The following is a 20,612-nucleotide window of genomic DNA, read 5'->3' on the forward strand; positions in this document are numbered from 1 at the left end:
CAAATTAAGAGCAGTATCTATGATTAATTATTAAAGCGTGTGTTATGTATTCCAGAATCTAAGATGTAACAAGACAGATCAAACACGGAACAAGTAAATAAATAAATAAATATTATTATACCAAGAACATTCCCCATTCAATATAGATGGCTAGACCTACCTATACAGCAATTTGAGTGTCCAAAGATAAGAAAAGCTTTTTGTATCAATGAGTGCGCGTTATAGACTTCTAGTCGTGTTTCCTCACTTACGAGCATTCTTTGTTATTTCTTTTTACTAAATGAAATATCTAGGAAAATTTGAGCTTCTAGATGTCCATTTTCACTAAGAAGTTGGTCTTTATCATTTAGGGCATATGTTGAGAAATATAACATCGCGGGTGCAAAAAATTTCTTTTGAAAAAATATCACATATATTGGTGCGATGATTCCCATGATTTCAAGTTTTTCTAGATAGTCTTTGGGGGTATCGCTGATTATTCAAGTTCGAATTTTAAAGGAATAGTAGATTATCTTCTTAAAAAAAATCCTAAACTTCTAAATTGGTTTAGACTTAGAATTATGTTAGAGGTAATCCTATGTTTACATAATGCAATAAATATATGTAGTGGGTCAAGTTATTAGTTTGTAGGAAGATTTGACATAAATTCATGCCAAACGCTATTATAGAGAGGTGGATAATAAAGTATCACTAAAAAAACTCTTCAAATAAAATTATATTTCTCATTTGAAGAGCCATATAAATAAAAAGATTTCTAAAAATATTGAAGAGAGAGCAGCGATATCTTATTTAAAAAATCTCATTTGAAAAATCTTTTAAAACTCTTAATGTAATATTATATTATTTTTTATCTTATCATTTTTTAAGGCAGAGAAATATTATAATATTGTTATTATTTTGGTCAAAAAATTAATTAAAATAAACTTATTTTTATTTGAGAAGTCTTTTGGAAAAAGGGATTTACATTTTAACACTTTTATTTACTATATAAATAAATGAATAAATATTTGAAGAGAAAAATTAAACAAGTTTTTTAGTGATGCTCTCATATGTTTGAGGTTCCAATCTTGAAGACGTGGCATTGCAAATATTAAAATCAAATATGTTTTTAATATTATTACAGACTCCAGTTTAAGTAATAATCAAATGCAGACTAGCAAATCAAGAAAGAACGTGCACATACTTTGAGTGAAGAGGCGGCAATCGCTCTGATATAGCTTGAAGTTGAAGAGTTTAATACTTAAGATGGGAACCACTATAAACAACTAATATATATATATATATATATATATATATATATATGCCATTGTCAGTCGCTGCACAGATCGAGGCCAAAACCTAACAAAACTAACTGTGATGACTTCATAAAGTGAGTTGGCCAACTGCTAAAGCCCAGTGACACAACATTAATTAACCACCAAGATCATCAGCTCAATTCGCACGCACACAGTATACTGACAGTACCATTTCGCTCTCTATGGTTTTGAAATTAATCACCTAACAGGCACAAACTTGAACAACTGGGCATGACCAAAATTGCATGCACTGTACTGCTACTAACGACGACTCTATCTATATAAATCTATGCACGCCACCAATTTCATTAGCTCCAAATCAAGAGGAACTTAAAATTGATTTAGTCGGGAAAATGGCAATGCAATGGCTGGTTTTTGCTATCCTGTTGGTGTTCACAAAAACGGCACCAAGTGTTTCGGGTTCATCATTAGTCACCTTTGTGTTTGGAGACTCATTGACAGAAGTTGGTAACAACAATCATCTTCAGTATTCACTAGCAAGATCAGATTATCCTTGGTATGGCATTGATTTTTCCGGCCAACAAGCTACCGGAAGATTCACCAATGGAAGGACTATCGGCGACATTATATGTATATATATTAATTCTTAATCATTATTTCAAAATTATATTAAAGAACCTATATGTATGATACCAATTATAACTAATTTGAAAAAGTTCACATTATGTATGTCTTTTTTTAAATTAAATTATTTGCAGCTGCAAAGCTTGGAATTCCGTCGCCGCCGCCGTATCTTTCCTTGTCACAGAATGATGATGAGCTTCTTAAAGGGGTGAATTATGCATCAGGAGGAGCAGGGATTCTCAATGAGACCGGAACATATTTCGTAATATTTTTTATTAATAATTCGATGCTATTGAATATATATATATATATATATACACACACACACATATAGCTTCGTTTATTCATTATTTTACGTAGCTAACTAGTTTAAATTTTTTGTGCTTTTTGGTTTTTGACTTTGTAGATTCAGAGATTATCGTTCGATGATCAGATCAATTACTTCAAAAAGACTAAGGAAACAATCAGGTCTAAAATAGGAGAGGACGCTGCAAATAAGCTCTGCAATGAGGCCATGTACTTTGTTGGAATGGGTACTCCATCTCTTAGTTGCTTGGCATATAAGTTACTTAATTAATTTGATCATTCTCTTATCAATTTTCAAAAATATTTTAGTAGAAAATATCTGTTTCATTTTTATTTAATTTAATTATTGTTTACATTTGCAGGCAGTAATGATTATGTCAACAATTTCTTGCAACCATTTTTAGCAGATGGCCTACAATACACGCATGATGAATTTGTTGAACTCCTGATATCAACATTGAACCAACAATTTTCGGTGAATATATATATATATATATGCATATATACGCTGCTCTTGCATCTCGTACAATTAATTTAATAAGAGCTTGAAGAGATTGATTATTAATCAATATTATTGTGTTAATTAGCGGCTCTACCAACTGGGAGCAAGAAAGCTGGTGATGCATGGATTAGGGCCACTTGGCTGCATTCCTTCACAGAGGGTGAAATCAAAGAAAGGCCAGTGCTTAAAGAGAGTCAATGAATGGATTCAAGAATTTAACTCCAAAGCACAAGAGCTTGTGGAAACTCTCAATGGTCGCCTCCCCAGTGCACAATTCTTGTTTGCGGACACATACTCCGATGTCTACGATTTAATCGACCACCCAACTGCTTACGGTACGACTTCAATACTATTCATAGAAGTTTACAAAATTTAAGTCATATATCCAGTTGCTTATCATACGATAGACGAAGTCACTTAACCGGATTCCTTGGGAGTTTATTTATTAACACTAACAGATATTATTAATTGTTGCAGGATTTAAGGTGTCAAATACATCATGTTGCAATGTGGACACGACTGTTGGTGGATTGTGTTTGCCAAACTCAAAGTTATGCAGCAATAGAGAGGATTATGTGTTTTGGGATGCATTTCATCCATCTGATGCCGCAAATGAAGTGCTCGCTGAGAAACTCTTCTCCAGTCTGTTTTCTGCTGCTCCTCCTCCGAAGCCACATTAATTAAAATTAAAAATCTAGGCTACGAGAATCTAATTAGTTGCAGAAACTAAACCCCATGCGAGGGGTAAATATATATGATATATCCATAGTTTTGATTTACAAGTTCCATTAAAACAGCATGCATGTATAACCCAAAAAAACAATTGGAATTTTTATCTAAAATTGAGGCGCTATTGAATTTGTGAATTATCGATTAGTCTAGATACTATCAAGCTTGGTATTTAACAATTTGATTTCACAACTAATAAAATTTTATTAACTGGTTTTTCTTTTTTAATCACATGGAAAGTAATTAAAATATTCGAGTAAAGATAATACAGTCGAGTAACGATGACGTCAGCCATATGGTATCGTGGGGCAGCCCTTATAGGACCGAAGTAGGCAAGTTGTTGATTTGCTTGAGCCAGCAGCTCCATGGCATACTTGTTAGCCCCATCGATACCCACCGGCTTTGGATATGTTGCCTTATCTCGCAGCATATCCCACCCAGCTTTCTTCCCCATCCAATGTCATCAACGATATCATCCCTCACTTTATACGCCAAACCCACACATTTTCCATTCTTGGTAAACGCCTCAATCTCTTTATCTCTTGTTCATTTCCTCCTCCCATTACAACTCCAGAAACTGTGATCGTCTCAACAAAATTCCCGCATCTGTGCGTAATGGCTCCAATTCACTCAAGCTAATTAATTCTTTTCCCTCGCTCGTAATATCCATGATCTGCCCCGCAGCATCTTTTTATGAGTCAAGCGCTGAGCATATCTCAACGATGGCTTGAAGGCGGCGGTCAGGTGAAACATTTTTGGTCTTGGTGGAGATATGCTCAATGGCAAGACAAAGCAGAGCTTGACAAGCAAGAACTGTGGTTGCTTCACCGAAAATCTTGCGGTTTGCACGCTTGCCTCTTTGAAAATCGTCATTGTCCAAGCAAGGCAAGTCAACTTGAATCACAGCCATACTCATGAGCATCTTTACGGCACGAGGCAGTGGGATCGCCGCCGACTCATTGCCTCCATCAACTCATATGAAGCAATGCCTAGAGTTCCGAAAAAACACTTACCAAACCATGCATGCAATGTATCCCAGTTGAATTTGTTTGGTAGATAATTATTATATTCTTTAATCATTAAAACTTCTTGATCGGAATCAGATATATTGTGATAGACAATAATCAAGTGCTTATATAAGGACGAGATTACAACAATAAATCAACAACACCTAGCTAACAGCTAACACCTAATTAAACTTAAATTATATAAGTATGTCAAGTCACATATTCATATATCCCACAATAATTTGCCATGTATTTGGTGTTGTTATTTATAATATGAATCAATTAGTTACGGGAGAAGATATTTTAACTTAAGAATTTGACTTAAATCTAGCTATTTATCTTGTTCAATCTGAAGGCTCAGATAATTGATTATATAACATTCTGCTATTAAAGATAAGACTCAAAAAACTGAATTGAAATGGCATATTGCAACTTAAGAAAGAACAAGAGAGAACACTGACCTTGGTATACTTTCTTCGCCAAAGAGAGTACACCAGCAAGAACTTTTCCATTTACAAATCAATCTTTTAATTTTTGTTTATCAAGTTCTCTTGAAAAAATAACTTCTGCAAGTGTTTGTTCTTGGTTTAGCAAGTTTGTCTTATAAAATTTTATAGATTTGAGTGTCTTAATTGATTTCTCTATTCCTCAATGATTCCATAATATAAACGTTTTATTTGTTCTCGAAACTAACTTAAAATAATTTTTCTTTACAAAGTTCTAAGAGACAATTATTGCACTTACAAATGATACAACAAAACCAACCCGTAAAAAAATGTTGCTTCTTGAATGCAAAAAATTATCGAACAAAAATTCTACTACCAGATAAGTGGGGACTCAAGAGCAAAACCGCAATTAGGAAGGAGAAAGTATGTTCTCGTGATTTTTTTGCTCGATATGTCTTACTCTCTGAGGAGGCCATAGAATGTGTGTGACCCATCCCTTTATTAATCCCAGAGGAATCTGTCGAGAAAAACTTGTTAAAGTTAGGCAAAAAATTTAAGTAAAATAAAAAAAATATCAACAGTCAATGCATAAGCAGATTGCAACATATACTGTAATACAACTAAATTAGTCGAATCATCATCGCCTCAGAAGCATATTAAATCTCACAGAAGCTTTGGAAAGGAAATACTTCCAATGAAGCATTTTACTTCCTTTTTCTGAATTACTTTGACAATGGCACTAGAATGAAATGCTAAAGAAGTTCAAGTAATGTCTGACACGATTAAGCCAAATGTCAACAGAAGAATTACATGGTTCTGTTTATTTTGAGAGTTCAAATCAGGAGTTAGATTGAGATACTTATTTTATCACGAGATTTTGAACCAAAGATTCTGACAGGGATTACAGTTTAGAAAATTTTCAACACTCAACATCATAACTACCATAATAACAATTTTAATGATTTTTTTAGACGAATATATGGCATTGTAGACTTACAGGGCCGAAAGATCTTGAATCCAGGCTAGAAGATGGATTATCTCCCTCAACCCAACAATGTCCATTAGGAACTTTCATCACATCATTAGTCATAGGAGTTCCAATCCAATCACCAGGCAATCCGATAATTCTCTTTACATGTTTCTCCTTATGATTGCTGGGTGAGCTGCAAGAAATTACAACTATAGTACTATCAATCTTTAGTATCAAACTTTCATGTCAACAATATGTTTCACTGACTATAAAGAACGAATTTAACTAATCCAGACAAATATCTTCCAAAGGATTACATAACAAAATGCCAAAAATTACTAGTGACAGACAACAAAATGCAGTGAATTTACAGAGCATGTGAATATAAATGAGTATAAAATAAAGTCAATTACAGATTATTCAACCTGTTAAGTCATCCATGAGAAGACAATGATCCAAACCATTTGTACTTAAAAATAAAAATCTCTTCAGAGGATTACAACAAAAAGCCAAAAATTTACTAATGACAGATAGCAAAACACAGTGACTGTACAAAGCATACAAAACTAAATGAATAGATCACAAAGTTCAATTACAAAATTATTCCAATCACATTACCTATGAGAAGACACTGATTCAAACTCAGTCGGAATGAGAAACACCTAGGAGGCAAACAAACAAAGCCACTAACAAAATGCTCAAGCACAAGGCCACCGGCTTCAACATCAACAAAGCAAACCAAGCTCAAAACTTGGTGTGAGGCTCAATTGTTCATCAAAACATGAGCAAATGTGAGCAACCCCAAATTTTCTCAAATAACTTTATGAAATAAATTCATAAAGTTGAATATGACAATTTTCAAACAATGTTACTGTTGATTAGGCGTATGAAAACATTCAACTTGAATTCACGACAGACAAACCCACAAACAGAACTCAATATCAAAACAAAAAGCACAATGAATTGGTGTGTACCACTACATTAGCTTAAACTCAATTTATAGCCCGCAGCCAAAATCTAATGAAAAACATTCTCTCTGAAGTCACATTAGTATTAGATTGATCTCTCAATTGGCAATTTGTTGTCCTGAGGTCAAAATGATCTGGTAAAATAAAAGTTGTATTCCCACACTTTCACACTTAATAGACTTTTCGTTGCCCATTGCCAAAAAACTGACACCTCCCACCTCTAGAAGTCAGGCTGATTATTCCTGAGTGACAGGACAATATTAAGCAATAGGCACAAACCTAACTGATTTGTGCAAAGATTTGAACTTCTTCATGAGCACAAAACCACGTCAAGTCTCTCACAACACAAAGATAAATTGACACCCAATAGTTTTCACTTATTAACCATGCAACTATAGTGATCATATCTACATAATATAAAACAAGAATTAAATGCTTGAACATAGAAAAAAGCATCACATGTGCTGAACAAATTACCAGAATACTATGACATCACCATGGGAAAATTTGTATTTTTGAAGACAAAACTTCTCCACGAGAACATAGTCGTCTGCAACCAAACCATTAGAATGAGACAATTAAGCAACAAATGTGGCACAAAATCTTCAAAATTAAACTTGGTGATTAAAAGAGAACAAAGAATAATTACCAGACAATGACCCCATAAAGGAATCGGTAGTAAGGTTAAATGTGGGTGACATAGAAGAGCCTTGCACAGGCACAATACTGGCATATCGATCAGAAATTGTAAGACCAATAAGCCCAAAGGTGAAACAATTTTTCGTGAAGCTCCATAAGAAGTTCTGAGCTGCCATAATTGAAATTTCACCGAGTATACATATGCACTGTCATAAACATCAATAAATAATTGATTAGAGTAAATGACTCAGAAACTTAATTAATATTAATTGAAAATCAAGAAAAAAGAATAGCAATAAGCAACTTACTAATAAGACCCCACAATTGATAATCTTGTCTTGAATATAAACAAATGAATTGAAAGTACAAAAACAGAAAAGCAAACAAACTCGCTGGTTGAAAAGGTAGTTAGGGGTTTAGAGTTTTCCAGTTGATACATGTTTTTTACCCAATTAGGTACCTGCACTGCACAGTCGGAACGAGTTACCTCTGTTAGACACTTTTTTGGGCCTGGCCTGTCGTTAGTTCGGTTTTTGGATATGCTATTTCTAAAAATTACTATTTTCAACTGGCTGGTGGCGACAATTTGTGTAAGGCTTTTTAGTAGGATGGGGCTATTGTACCCTAAAATTTATTTTACACACTTCCGACTGTGCAGTGAAAGTACCTAATATTGATTGCTGTTGTTTTACTTGTTATTTTTTCTGCTGCTTTTTACTATTATTTTTTTGCTGTTTGCTGCTGCTACACTTGGTGGTTCTAATGTTTATTATTGTTGCTTTCTACTATTTTATCTGCTGTTATAGAATCACAAAGAGGCAACAAATTTCAAGAATAAAGCATTCCCATTTTATGAAGACTTATGTATGATTTATGATAAAGATTCAGAAGAGCTTAGAGAACTTAAAGAGCTAACAGCAAAGACTCTTCTAATCTCGTGGATCGAGCAATGGGACAAGAAGTCAATGACAAACAAATAGGATTGAGTGAAGAATTGAAGAAGATTAATGGTCTTACAACAGTAGAATGAGTTAGAGCCACCACTCAAATTGGTCGTGATAGTGCAGCTATTATGGGTTGTTTCCATAAAAAGCATGAATGTCACCAACAAAAAGCGTTTTGTTTTTTAAGTAATATTATGGACTATGTTTTTATTATTTCATTTGAGCATTTGAAATTTAATATTTTTGTAGTAATATTATGGGTTATGCTTTGTTCAGTAATATTAAAGGCTATTTTTGAAATAATATTAATGTTTCTTATTTTAAAAAAATACCTTTGATAAAAGCACTTGGATAATAATTAGTAAAAGCACTTTTGACAATGATAAACAAAAATACTTTTAATAAAAGCACTATAAATATAGTTAGGATATTGAAAATGAACATTAACCTTGAGACTAATTTTTAAATAGTTAAACATATTTGTAGTTTTTTAATAAATTTAATAATAAATATTAAAGATCTAATACGAGGGTAAATTTATCCAGGTAAAAAACTATAAAATTCCTTTCCTTTGTTAATTCTATCCTAAACCGAACAAAGAAAATTAGACTCCCAACTATTTTCTTTTCCTTTTCCTTTTCTTTCTTCTCCACTCTTTTCCTCTCCTCTCCTCATTTCCGGTAACCGAACATGGCCTCTTCTAACAGATATAACAATTCCTTTCCTCATGTATTAAATATCTAATACATGTTTTTGTACACTAAAAATTGCTCCAATTAAAATAAGCAGATATAGCAAAAATAGCAATAAAAAATAACAGCAGAAAAGAAGCAGACAACAGTAACCAACAAAAACAGCAAGTACAACAACAAAACACAAAAAATAGTAGTAACCAAGAAGGATAACAGCAAAAATAACAAGTAAAACACCAGCAACCAGCAAGTATAACAGCTATAAACAACAAGCAAAACCGAAAAAATAATAGCAAATAGCAAGTGAACAATTTTTCTATTTGTGAAGAAGTCGAGCACATACAGTTAACGTCTTAATGATTTTTCTTGATTATTTTTCCAAAAATATTGTATAAACTTCACAAAACAAACAACCACTTGCATAGTCTAAAACCAATCCATAAATGTAGCCAATTTCTTCTTTTTTAAATTGTTTGTCTCAATTAAGCTTAAGCTATCCATAACTGCAACAAAAAAATGACAATGAAGTTATACATTTTGAATCGGATGATTGCAGGCAAAGGAGATGGGCAAAATAGTAGATTTTTAAACACCAAAAAATTAACCATGCATTTTCTAATAATTAGAAATGTCAATGCTGCAATAAATAATCCATCCACTATAAGTGAAATCTTAAACCTTAAACTGTTGCAATAAATAATCTCTTATTTAAAAAAAAAAATTGCATTGTATCAATGAATCATAAGAAAATAGTAATAATAATAACTGTCAATGTAATTATGAAGGCATTAATCTTATACTAGTTATAGAAAATGTAATAAGAAATTTTGACAGAATATTATTTGACATGTTGAACTTGACTCTTTGAGACAAGGACACTGGTATACGGCTGAGGTTAAAAACTTCATTTATGACTGCATCACATTATTGAAAAGTTAAAGTAGCTTTATTATTCCAAACAAAACAAAGGAAGAAAAAGTAAATTATATTTCACCCCATATATAATTAAGTCTCAAGACACATGGAAACTAAACGTTTTCCTGATATAAGAAGAAGAAATGAAGTCCAGAAATGTGCCTTCATTTTAGAGAGAGGGGGGAGGGCAAGGATAATAGAAGAGAAGGTTTCTCCACTATCTCCATTGGGTGGAAACAGGCAAAGGGCTGAAACTTTCTCTGAGATTATGGAGAAATTGTGATACTGTATTCATTACTAATTATTGTACCATAATATGAAACACAAGTTCAACATGTAAATCAGGCAAATTTTTAACCTCAAGCCAGGCTTTATAAAATTTTGACAGTATATTATAAGCATAACCTGAAACCATCTACCAGTTTATAATTCAAATGTATTTCTTATGACTACAACAAAAAAATTGGCATCCCCAAACACGAAATAGGAATTAAAGATACAAACTATATTCCAATTCATCCAAATGCATTGACAAACTATAATTCCCTAATAATGCCATCTGATTCGTCTATTACAGCATATACTAAATCATCCAAATGCATTGACAAACTACGATCAAATTGACATCTTATAATGTCATCTCACTTTCAAATAGGAATTAATGATACAAATCTCAAAAAAAAAAAAAATGATTTCAATCAAATCCACAGAAACTAACAACAGTTTTCTAAAAAATTAAAAAAAAATCCAACATCACCATTGAAAAAAATTGAATCCAGGATCTCCATTGACCCAAAAAAAAAAGAAATAAACACTGATTTACTTGCATAAAAACGGAAGAAATTAAAAGAAATTCTTAATTTTTAAAAATTAAATTAAAAACCTGATATCGAAGACCGAGAGATCGAAGCTTAGAGATTGAAGCTGACAAAATCACTAGTCGTTCTGCCCTACTAAGCTTAGAGATCAAACTTGAGAGTACAAAAGTTGTCACCGGCGCTCTTTAGTTGAGAGAGAAAGAGAATCTGCCAATTTTGAGTAGGAGGCTATGGTGTTAGAAAGAGAGAATCTGCCAAAATAATAATAATAATAATAGTATTTTAAAGGAATTTGCTTGTCCAAAGATTCCTATGATTTTGCTTATTGCATCATTCGTATTCTCTGTGTTATATTATGTGAACACCAAGGATCATAGATTGATGCGTGTTTCTATCTCAAGGGTGGGGAAGAGGGAAGAAAAATCAAATCTTCAAAGGAAAAAAAAAAAAAAAAGATGAAGAACGAAAAGTTTTTGTTAAATCTCCCAAAAAAAAAGAGGGAATTGCGGGGATGTACCCCATTTCCCTCGAATCACTCAAAATATATCTTCACATCTATTAAAATCTATAACTTTACACATAAATACTTAAAAAAATCAGGAAAAGTATAAAAATAACCTCAATAACAAATTAATACTTGACTCATTCAATCTATTTACTCGACTTCTTACTCAAATAAATACTCAACTTATTTCATTGCTTTCACTTCATACTTAACTGAATGCTCGACTTACCAGACTTCATACCCGACTTCGTACTCGATTATATACTCAATTTATTCAATTGCCTTCACTCTTTACTCGACTGAATGATCAACTTACCAGACTTCATACCTGACTTCGTACTCGACTAGATACTCGACTTATTCAATTACCTTCACTTCTTACTCGACTGAATGCTCAACTTATCAGACTTCATAGTCGACTTCGTACTCGACTAGATACTCGACTTATTCAATTGTCTTCACTTCTTACTTGACTGAATGCTCAACTTACCATACTTCATACCCGACTTCGTACTCGACTTATTCAATTGCCTTCACTTTTTACTCGACTGAATGCTCAATTTACCAGACTCCATACCCGACTTCGTACTCGACTAGATACTCGACTTATTCAATTGTCTTCACTTCTTACTCAACTCATTTAATATGCTTACTTGACTTTCTACTGGACCATATACTCGACTTACTTATCTCCAATTCTTACCGACTAAGTTCTCGGCTTACCCGACTTCGTACTCGACTTCTCTCATTCACTGATTCTTCAATCACTTATAACTTAAATGAAGTCTTAAATCCCTACATTTTATGAAATAATGTGTGTACAAGCCCGAAAAAGAGAAGTCGTGAGAGGAAGAAGAAGAGAATAGTAAGAGAAGCCCAAAAGATAGAAGCCATGAGAGGAAGAAGAAGAGAATGGTGAGAGAAGCTCGAAAGAGAGAAGCTGTGAGAGGAAGAAAGGTGTGGATTCTTAGTTTTTTTTAAGGTTATTTTTTACTTTTCATGTCTTCCTGAGGTATATGCATGTAATAGGGTATAAATTTGGTATTTAAGGACAAATTAGAGATATTTAAATAAAAAACCAAAAAAAAAAGTGGGAAATAAAGATGAGCAGAAAAATTAGGGAGAGTTGGGTGGGATATACCCAATTTCCTTCAAAATACCCAATATATACCTAAAATTATAACATTCTTAAATTTTACACATATATACTCTAAAAAACTAGAGAAAGTATAAAAATAACCACAACCAAATCCTCATAAAATTAAACCCAACTCCTCAAAGTCAGGTAAATAATCGAGAATACTCGACTTCGACCAAATCATACACAATTAGTAATTCGGCATAAATTCTCGACTTTTTCATGTTAGTTGATAATACTTGACTTCAATTGAAATAAAAAACTTATCTAAAAAATTCTCGATTTTTTCAAGTAAGTCGAGTAAAGAGTTGAGAATACCCGACTTTAATTTAACCTTACCCAATATTCATTCAGAAAAAATTATTGACTTTTCATTGAAGTTCGGTAATCGGTTGAGAATACTCGACTTAAATTAAAATAAAATTTTCCTTTAATTAACTCAGGTAAAAAGTCAAGTATACTCGACTTTGGTTGTGTTATTATGTAGAAGTTATAAAAGAGGAAGTAAACGTAAATAGATAATTTTTTAAAGTTATTTTTTACTTTTATACACTTTCACGGGGTATAGATTTGATATTTAAGGACAAATAGGGCATATTTAAATAAAAAAACCCAAGAAATTAGTGTTTGAAGAGAGAAAATGAGATGACGGGCATACGAGAACGGTGAATGGAGGCCAGAGTTTATTGACATTGATTGGGCAAGAGATTAGGGTTTCTCTACATAATTATGAAATACTTCATTACCCACCAAGTTTAGATGATTTTGGAAAACAAGTTTGAAATCTCTCTCTTTTATCCTCCTATTAGTCACATAAATCATTATTTTGTTTCCATCTTTATATTTAAATCCTAATCCTATCCCTCATTTTCATTATTTTTTTTTCTATCTCATCTATATCTTTCTATTATTTAAATATTTAAATTGTCTACCATTTAAATATCTAAATTTGCAAATCTCACAATCACATGAGATAAGATCCTAGTTTTTATCTTACTTTTCGTAAATTTTTAAGGATGTAATAACTCATAACAATTATATACTTGTGTTCTCGTATCATTTTTCTCAAAAAAATTTCCTTTAATAAGCATGACTATAATTTTCTCAAATTATGTAGGGCATTATTAAGATATAACTAGTCCCAATAAGTTGGTTACGGGAGAAGATACTTTAACTTAAGAATTGGACTTAAATATAGGCATCAAATCTAACTATTTATTTTGTTCAATCTCAGGGCTGAGATAATTGATTATGCTACTAAAGATAAGACTCGAAAAACTAAAAATTGAAATGGCATATTACAACTTGAGAAAGAAAAAGAGAGAACTTTGACTTTGGTGTACTTTCTTCCTCAATGAGAGTCCAATAGCAAGAACTTTTCCGTCTACAAATCAATCGTTTGCTTTTTGTTTATCAAGTTCTCTCGAAAAAATTTTATAGAATTAATTTTTATCAGTGATAAACTTCTTGATAAAAAATAATAAATTAAATAAATTATCTCTAAGACTATGATGTAAAAAGTTGTACTATAAACCTAAAAAAAAGAGCAGATAATTTTATCAAATTGTGTTTTGTTTATTATCAATAGATTGTCTTATTAATTGAAGAAAAATTTATACAAAATTGGAGAAAAAAAATTACATGTGTGAGTGTGATAACAGAGAAAATACAAAAATTTTGAAGATAAAATAAATGTGAGATATATTAAAGTATTTGTCTTAAAATATAATTGTAATAAAAGAGGGGTTTGAAGAGAATTATGGAGGGGTGCCAATAATCTAACTCTACTATTAATCTATTTCTTTATAAAGGGGAAACATAAAAAGTGCAAAATGCAAATTGTGCATTGAGAATAAGAAATTCGGATAGCAACCATTGATGGAATTTTGTTTCTCTGAAAAATAGAGAACATATGGGGATGAATTTTTTATTTTTAATTTTAGGTTAGAAATTAGTGTTATTAGTATGGTCGTTTCATCTTTCTTTAATAATGCCACCTCAATCTTTCATTTTTTTTATTCTTATTTTTCAGAGTTTTAAAGCCACATAATCATTTATCTCACTCTTTGGATTGAGAAATTCGAAAGTATTAGAAATTAAAAAGGTAAAAAAATGTGAAGTAAAATTTCTCAAGAGTTCTAGGGTAGAAGCTCCACCCTTTGCAACGCAGGCATTTTGGACTTTCAATGAACGGTATTTTTAAGAGCATTTTTCGATGAGACTTTAATGCGATTACTACTGCGCACGGTTCCACCTTTTTTAATACTTACAACTCATAAGCAAAGCTAACCATCCCAACTTATTGGTAATTAATAATACTTGCGATATTCTGATTTTTAAGAGTGAAGCTTTTAACACCCTCCTAAATTTTTAGGGCACCTTTTTTAACTGTTACTTTTTAAAATAACTTCCATATAATTATAAAATACAAAACACGCATCTTTTTATAAAATCTTTTATCTTAAAAAATTTATATTTCTAAAGTTTGTAATTACATGCCAAAATATTAACTATTTAAAAAAAAGAAGGGGGGAAAAGCTTATTTTGGTCTCAGTTGAAAGGGCCAAAGTCGTCCACATAAGAGAACACAAAGTGGGTAAAATTTTCTAAAATTTAAGCCAAAGAATTAAACCAAATCAACTCTATGCGCCTGACGAAGCTTTCTTCTTATCGCTAAGACAAAGAGATTAAACGAATAATCTCTTTGAATTAGAAAAAAGAATCATCAAGCACCCACCAAGCACTTAAAGAAGCAGCGCCTGCCATTTCTGGCAACACACTAGCAATTCCTTGGCTTAAATCAAAGAAACCCCAGCTTCAGTCTCTGTTCGGTGTGGTTAAAGCAAAATCAATCATCATCGACCAAATCATCTGAAATCGAAATCGAAATTGAAAAGAGTAACTGGGGTGTTTGGGAAGTGGGAAAACTGTGGAACCTACGAGAAAGAGCAAGAATCCATGAGAAAATAAAATAATAATAATAATATTTTAAAGGAATTTGCTTGTCCAGAGGTTCCTATGATTTTGCTTATTGCATCATTCGTATTCGTATTCTCTGTGTTATATCATGTGAACACAAAGGATCATAGATTGATGCGTGCTTCTATCTCAAGGGGGGTGGGGGGAAGAGAAATCAAATCTTCAAACGAAAAAAAAAAAGATGAAGAACGAAAAGCTTTTGTTAAATCTTCCAAAAAAAAATTGGGAAATAAAAACCAGCAAAGAAACTAGGATTTGAAGAGAGGAAGGGAGATGTCGGGCATATGAGAATGGTGAATGGAGGCCAGAATTTATAGACATTGATTGGGCAAGAAATTAGGGTTTCTTCATAATTATGAAATTACATCATTACCCACCAAGTTTAGATGATTTTTTTAAAAAGTTTAAAATACCTCCCTTTTATCCTCGTATTAATCACATAAATCATTATTTCGTTTCCATCTTTATATTTAAATCCTAATCCTATCCCTCATTTTCATTATTTTTTTATCTCATCTATATCTTTCTATTATCCCTCATTTTCATTATTTTTTTTTATCTCACCTATATCTTTGTATTATTTAAATATTTAAATTGTCTACCATTTAAATATCCAAATTTGCAACCTAATCTCACATTGACATGATAAAGGAGAGCAATCGCAAATGGGAGAAAGATCCTATCCTCATCTTACTTTTCGTAAATTTTTAAGGATGTAATAACTCATAACAATTATATACTTGTGTTCTCGTACCATTTTTTCTCAGAAAATTTTCCCTTGATGAGCATTACTATAATTTTTCTCAAATTATGTAGGACATTATAACTAGTCCCAATAAGTTGGCTCCAAAGGTTCTCATGCAAGAATTAGTCGGCTCAGACCTCAGAGTGAGAAGTAGTAAAGAACAAAGCTTGGTCAGACAAAAAATAATAACACTAATTTAATAGAAGCCCAGCAGATGAACGCCCTTTAAGCTTCTTTTGTACAAAATTGATTGGACCACCACCACCACCACCACCTTCTTTGAGGGATGGCAAAAATCTCCCCTCCCTCAAACCACCAACTGTTTCTTGAAAATTTTTAAATGAGCGGTAAAATTGTTCGAACACATAACATTCTAGCTAGAGAAAAACAACCCCCCAGACTAGAAGTCTGATTACTGTTAAGATGCTCCTTAAGGAACTGCTGCCGTAAATCTTGTAGGCAGAAGAATCCGAAATTGTTGAGTTCAGAGATGGTGCTGTGATGTTCGCCATGGTGCCATTCTTGCCGAGGCTGCATGAAATAATTGACGAAGGATAAGAAGGAAAGTTTGATGACTTGAAAAAATAATCATATTTTTTAGTTTTTAAGTTTGTTTACCTTCCCGGAAATATACAAGAACCATGACCTGCATCAATGAAACCAAATTGAGTAAGTACACAAAGTTAAGTTACATGATCCAAGCTTAGATGGTCCATGCTTTGCTCGCAAGTTGCAATTAGACTTTTGTTCTTACTTGGATCCGAGGTGGTGATTGCAGCCACCCCATTGAAGTTACAAGCTGCAGGATCCTTTCGCATTTGATGGTAGTAAGTGTCAAAAGCATAAGTTGCATGTGCAATCACATTGTCGGGCTGATAGCATGGTTGTCCCTGCAACAAACCTGAGCAATCAACCTTTCCTGGTCCACAAGCCCAATCTAGAGCAGCTTGCAGCATCTTTGGATCAGCACCGTCCCTTGCAGTGCAATAAGTTTGGTTTGTAGTATCATTTGCTAACACGGATCCTGACCCTGTCAAGTGTAATATGTAAACAGGATCTCCATTTGCATCAAATAGTCCCCAATTCTTCTCAGAGAGTGGTCCTGGCTTATTATCCTCATTATAGAGCTCATAAATGTAAGTACTAACACCAATTCCAGGATGTTTGGGAGTTCCAGTTTGGTTTAGCACATGCCTTATCAAATTGCTGTTGTAAGTGTTGGCATTTTCTAGAGTTGCATCTGGCTCGTTAGAATCACCTTTTGATGGCCACCCTGATTCAGTCACCATGACAGGAATATTAGTGAAGTTCAAAAATGCCATTGCAAAGTATGCTGCATCGACCATAGCATCAAAGACATTGGAATAGTGGACTAGCGTGTTGGAATCAACAGCTTCTTTGTTTGGAGGCAGAGGCTTGAATAGTGCATAATCTAATGGAATCACGCCATTTGATTGCATATAGTCATAGTATGGGTATATATTTAGCATGAGAGAGGAACCTGTGGACTGCAGGAAATTAAGCATCGGGACCAAAACTGGATTCCAAGAGCGGTTGAAGAAGGCTTGGGATGGTGGGAAAGAATCAAGGATTAAAGAGGAAGAAAGGGGTGTTGAAACTTTTATTTGATGATCTAAATTGGATGCAACGAGTGCTGAGTGAATGAACTTGAGGGCATTGACAAGGACTGGTGCTGCATTTGGAAGAGTGGTCAGAACCTCAGAACCTACACATATTGTTGTGATGTTGGTGGCTGGATAATGTGCTACAATATTGCGGGAGACCCAATTAGCTGCAGTGGAATTGGACTGGCCAATTCCAAGGAGTTGTTCATTTGGGACAGAGACTGCAACCTTAATTCCCGTGTTTGCCAGAGCAACTAGCATGCCACGATCAGCATCATATAGCCGGACATGTCGGATTTGCTGGGCTTTCAGTAGGGCTACTACTTGAGTGGGATGTGGCATGTCCGAGAGTTCTGTTCCAATATTCGCTCCAATGAATGCATCTGTGAGGAAGAAATGAAAATTATTGTATTTTTAACTTATCAGTGCATAAGGCTGATTTTGCAAGCATCTGGAAAGGACGGATGCTGATATGAAAGGAAATTAGTAGTAAGAGTATACCAAAGAGAGAACAAAAAATAAGCATACAATGCACATGCATGAATAAACAAACGAATGAATCATACTATGCGTAAAACACAAACATTTGGGATTAGGATTCATCCAAAATTTGTCAAAAGACAATAAATTGCAATTTTTTTTAACATAGAAATCTCCTATATTTTGCTATTCAATGAGGTCTTTAGGCACAGCGAACAAGAGAAACGTCATGCTTGTACCACTAAACTAAACTGAAAATTTATATCCAAGCTCTTTTCATGGCAATTTAAGATTGGGCAAAAAATGCAATTACATTAATCTAGGTATAACTTCTAATAGGAGACATAACAGGTGTACAAACTAATTCCATCCTTTACAGCAATATGATCTTACTCTTTCATAAGGGGGCTGTGGAATCTTCAGACATTCATCAAGATCTTAGATAGTAAGTGTTTTCCATAAGCACTTGAAATTAAAACAATGATGAATTAAAAAACACTTTCACATGTTTTTATTCCAATCGATGCTTTATATTTATATGCCCTTTCAAACATTTGACATGCTGCAAAAAGATTAATTGTGGTTCTAGTAGTTGAGTAGTAGAACCCCCTCATAAATGCAAGAGCCCCTGAAAATTAATGCTGGAGACCAAAGAGATGAAACAAGTTCTGGGTACACAATAAAAACCTGCAATGAGTTCATTTTCATGAAGTTCCTATTACTCCTGATATTTTACCCCATTTTGCTTAAAACTCATACTTTTGGTTAGGAAATATTACAAACAATGCCTTCTGGAATCTCATTGTTGGATACAATCTGTCTTTTCACTTGCATGCATTCATCAACATCAACATCCATTTTTTGTAGTTTACAGTTTTCAGTAAAGTAATAAGCTTGGAAAAGAGTGTTCTTATCCTAAATTACTCTAAACCAATTAGATTGTGGATAGCACTATAGCTGTTATGGACAAATGCAATATAATATTAACTTATATCCAGAGAGATTCATTAAAGAATAAAACAAAATAAACAATTTAATAAGAGTTGGGCATGGTATGTTCCCATTGCTTCACCGAGTTCTCGTTCCTGAGCAAAAGTGCCTACTAAATTCTTCAACCCTTTTGACCTTTCGCACAACCAAGACAAAGATTACTGTCCCAACATAGAAAAATGGGGCAAAATGAAATGGACTATGAGCTGGAAGACAATGCCTATTATCCTCTTCTGCTTTATTTATTTATTTATATTGATATTTGAAAAAGAAACAGAAAGAGAAACCTGGAGATCCTAAACAAACACACTGTGGCAAATCTTCCCAGATTTTTAGAAAGGAAAAAAATGCTACTGAAAACATCCTACTTCCTGACAATTATTAAATGCCCCAACTGCTCCATCTGTCCTTTGTTTTTCAATTAATATCCAACCTACCAAAACTTCACAAGCTAATGAAGAAAAAAGATAAAAATAAACCGATCTTTAAGCCATTAAAGAACAGCTTATCACTAGAAATAATTTATTGATGCTAAGAAACCCTCCAACATTTTGCGGAATGAGATATAAACAACAAATAATGGCTTCAAAGGAATGCAATTAAAGCTCCAAAACAACGATGGAAAATATTGATTGCCCACTGGTCACTTACAAATAATTAACTCATCACTCACAAACACACGAGCACAGCAGGCAACCTAAAAAATAAAAATAAAAATAAAAATGGCGAAGAAGAAAAGAAAATCTCACCTTCATCAGCTGTAGCAACTGAAACAGCTAAAAGCAGAAGAAGAATGTGAACAGCCATTGGAATCGAACTTCAAAAAACACACTCAAAAGGAATCTCAAAAGAGCATAACAATGAAGAGGAAAAAAAATAAAAAGAAATATAGAACTTGTGAATGTGAAAATGGAACCAAGCTGAACCAAGAAAAAGTAAGTGAAGTAAAGATAAGACTGAAGCCTATGAGCTCAGCCAATAATACTTGTATTATAAATGTGAAAGACTGAGAGAAACAAGAAACAAGAACCGAAAGTGGGGCGAGGCAAAGGGTTCTAAGGAAAAGAAATATTAAGAGGGAGAGGGCCAGGGACTATGATTCCCAAAAATCACGTTAAAAGATGGTCAGAAGATGGACGGTTAAGATTTCATCTGCAAAAAATTTACACTACCGAAGCACTGTGGCTTCGAGGGCCAAGACACTTTTTGTTTTTGTTCTTTGTTTGATTAGCCGTTAGTCCCGTTACTGAGAACAGAGGTTTGTTGGATACATTTGTAAATTTGTGTGTTTGTAAGTTCAGTCACAGAACACTTTTGTGGGGTCTGACTAAAAT

At 33.2% G+C, this 20,612-nt stretch overlaps 3 protein-coding genes across 3 annotated transcripts; 1 reads left to right on the forward strand and 2 right to left on the reverse strand.

Moving 5' to 3' along the window:
• The first annotated feature begins 1,594 nt into the window (after positions 1-1,594).
• Positions 1,595-3,746, forward strand: LOC102623848 (GDSL esterase/lipase At5g37690). The gene is made up of 6 exons (XM_006482318.4): positions 1,595-1,886; positions 2,015-2,142; positions 2,287-2,413; positions 2,549-2,661; positions 2,774-3,023; positions 3,166-3,746. Exons 1-6 carry the CDS (start codon positions 1,649-1,651, stop codon positions 3,366-3,368), a joined length of 1,059 nt encoding a protein of 352 aa, XP_006482381.1. The 5' UTR covers positions 1,595-1,648; the 3' UTR covers positions 3,369-3,746.
• Positions 3,747-5,076: 1,330 nt separating this feature from the next.
• Positions 5,077-11,365, reverse strand: LOC102623079 (uncharacterized). Its single transcript, XM_006482046.4, has 5 exons — positions 10,882-11,365; positions 7,458-7,653; positions 7,286-7,358; positions 5,868-6,033; positions 5,077-5,387 (listed from the first exon to the last, which is right to left on the reverse strand). Exons 2-5 carry the CDS (start codon positions 7,621-7,623, stop codon positions 5,280-5,282), a joined length of 513 nt encoding a protein of 170 aa, XP_006482109.1. The 5' UTR covers positions 7,624-7,653; positions 10,882-11,365; the 3' UTR covers positions 5,077-5,279.
• Positions 11,366-16,350: 4,985 nt separating this feature from the next.
• Positions 16,351-20,526, reverse strand: LOC102623352 (glucan endo-1,3-beta-glucosidase 2). The gene is made up of 4 exons (XM_006482047.4): positions 20,028-20,526; positions 16,938-18,191; positions 16,802-16,829; positions 16,351-16,714 (listed from the first exon to the last, which is right to left on the reverse strand). Exons 1-4 carry the CDS (start codon positions 20,083-20,085, stop codon positions 16,561-16,563), a joined length of 1,494 nt encoding a protein of 497 aa, XP_006482110.1. The 5' UTR covers positions 20,086-20,526; the 3' UTR covers positions 16,351-16,560.
• Positions 20,527-20,612: the final 86 nt, after the last annotated feature.

The sequence above is a fragment of the Citrus sinensis genome, chromosome 6, assembly GCF_022201045.2.
Source record: "Citrus sinensis cultivar Valencia sweet orange chromosome 6, DVS_A1.0, whole genome shotgun sequence".
Taxonomy (NCBI): domain Eukaryota; kingdom Viridiplantae; phylum Streptophyta; class Magnoliopsida; order Sapindales; family Rutaceae; genus Citrus; species Citrus sinensis.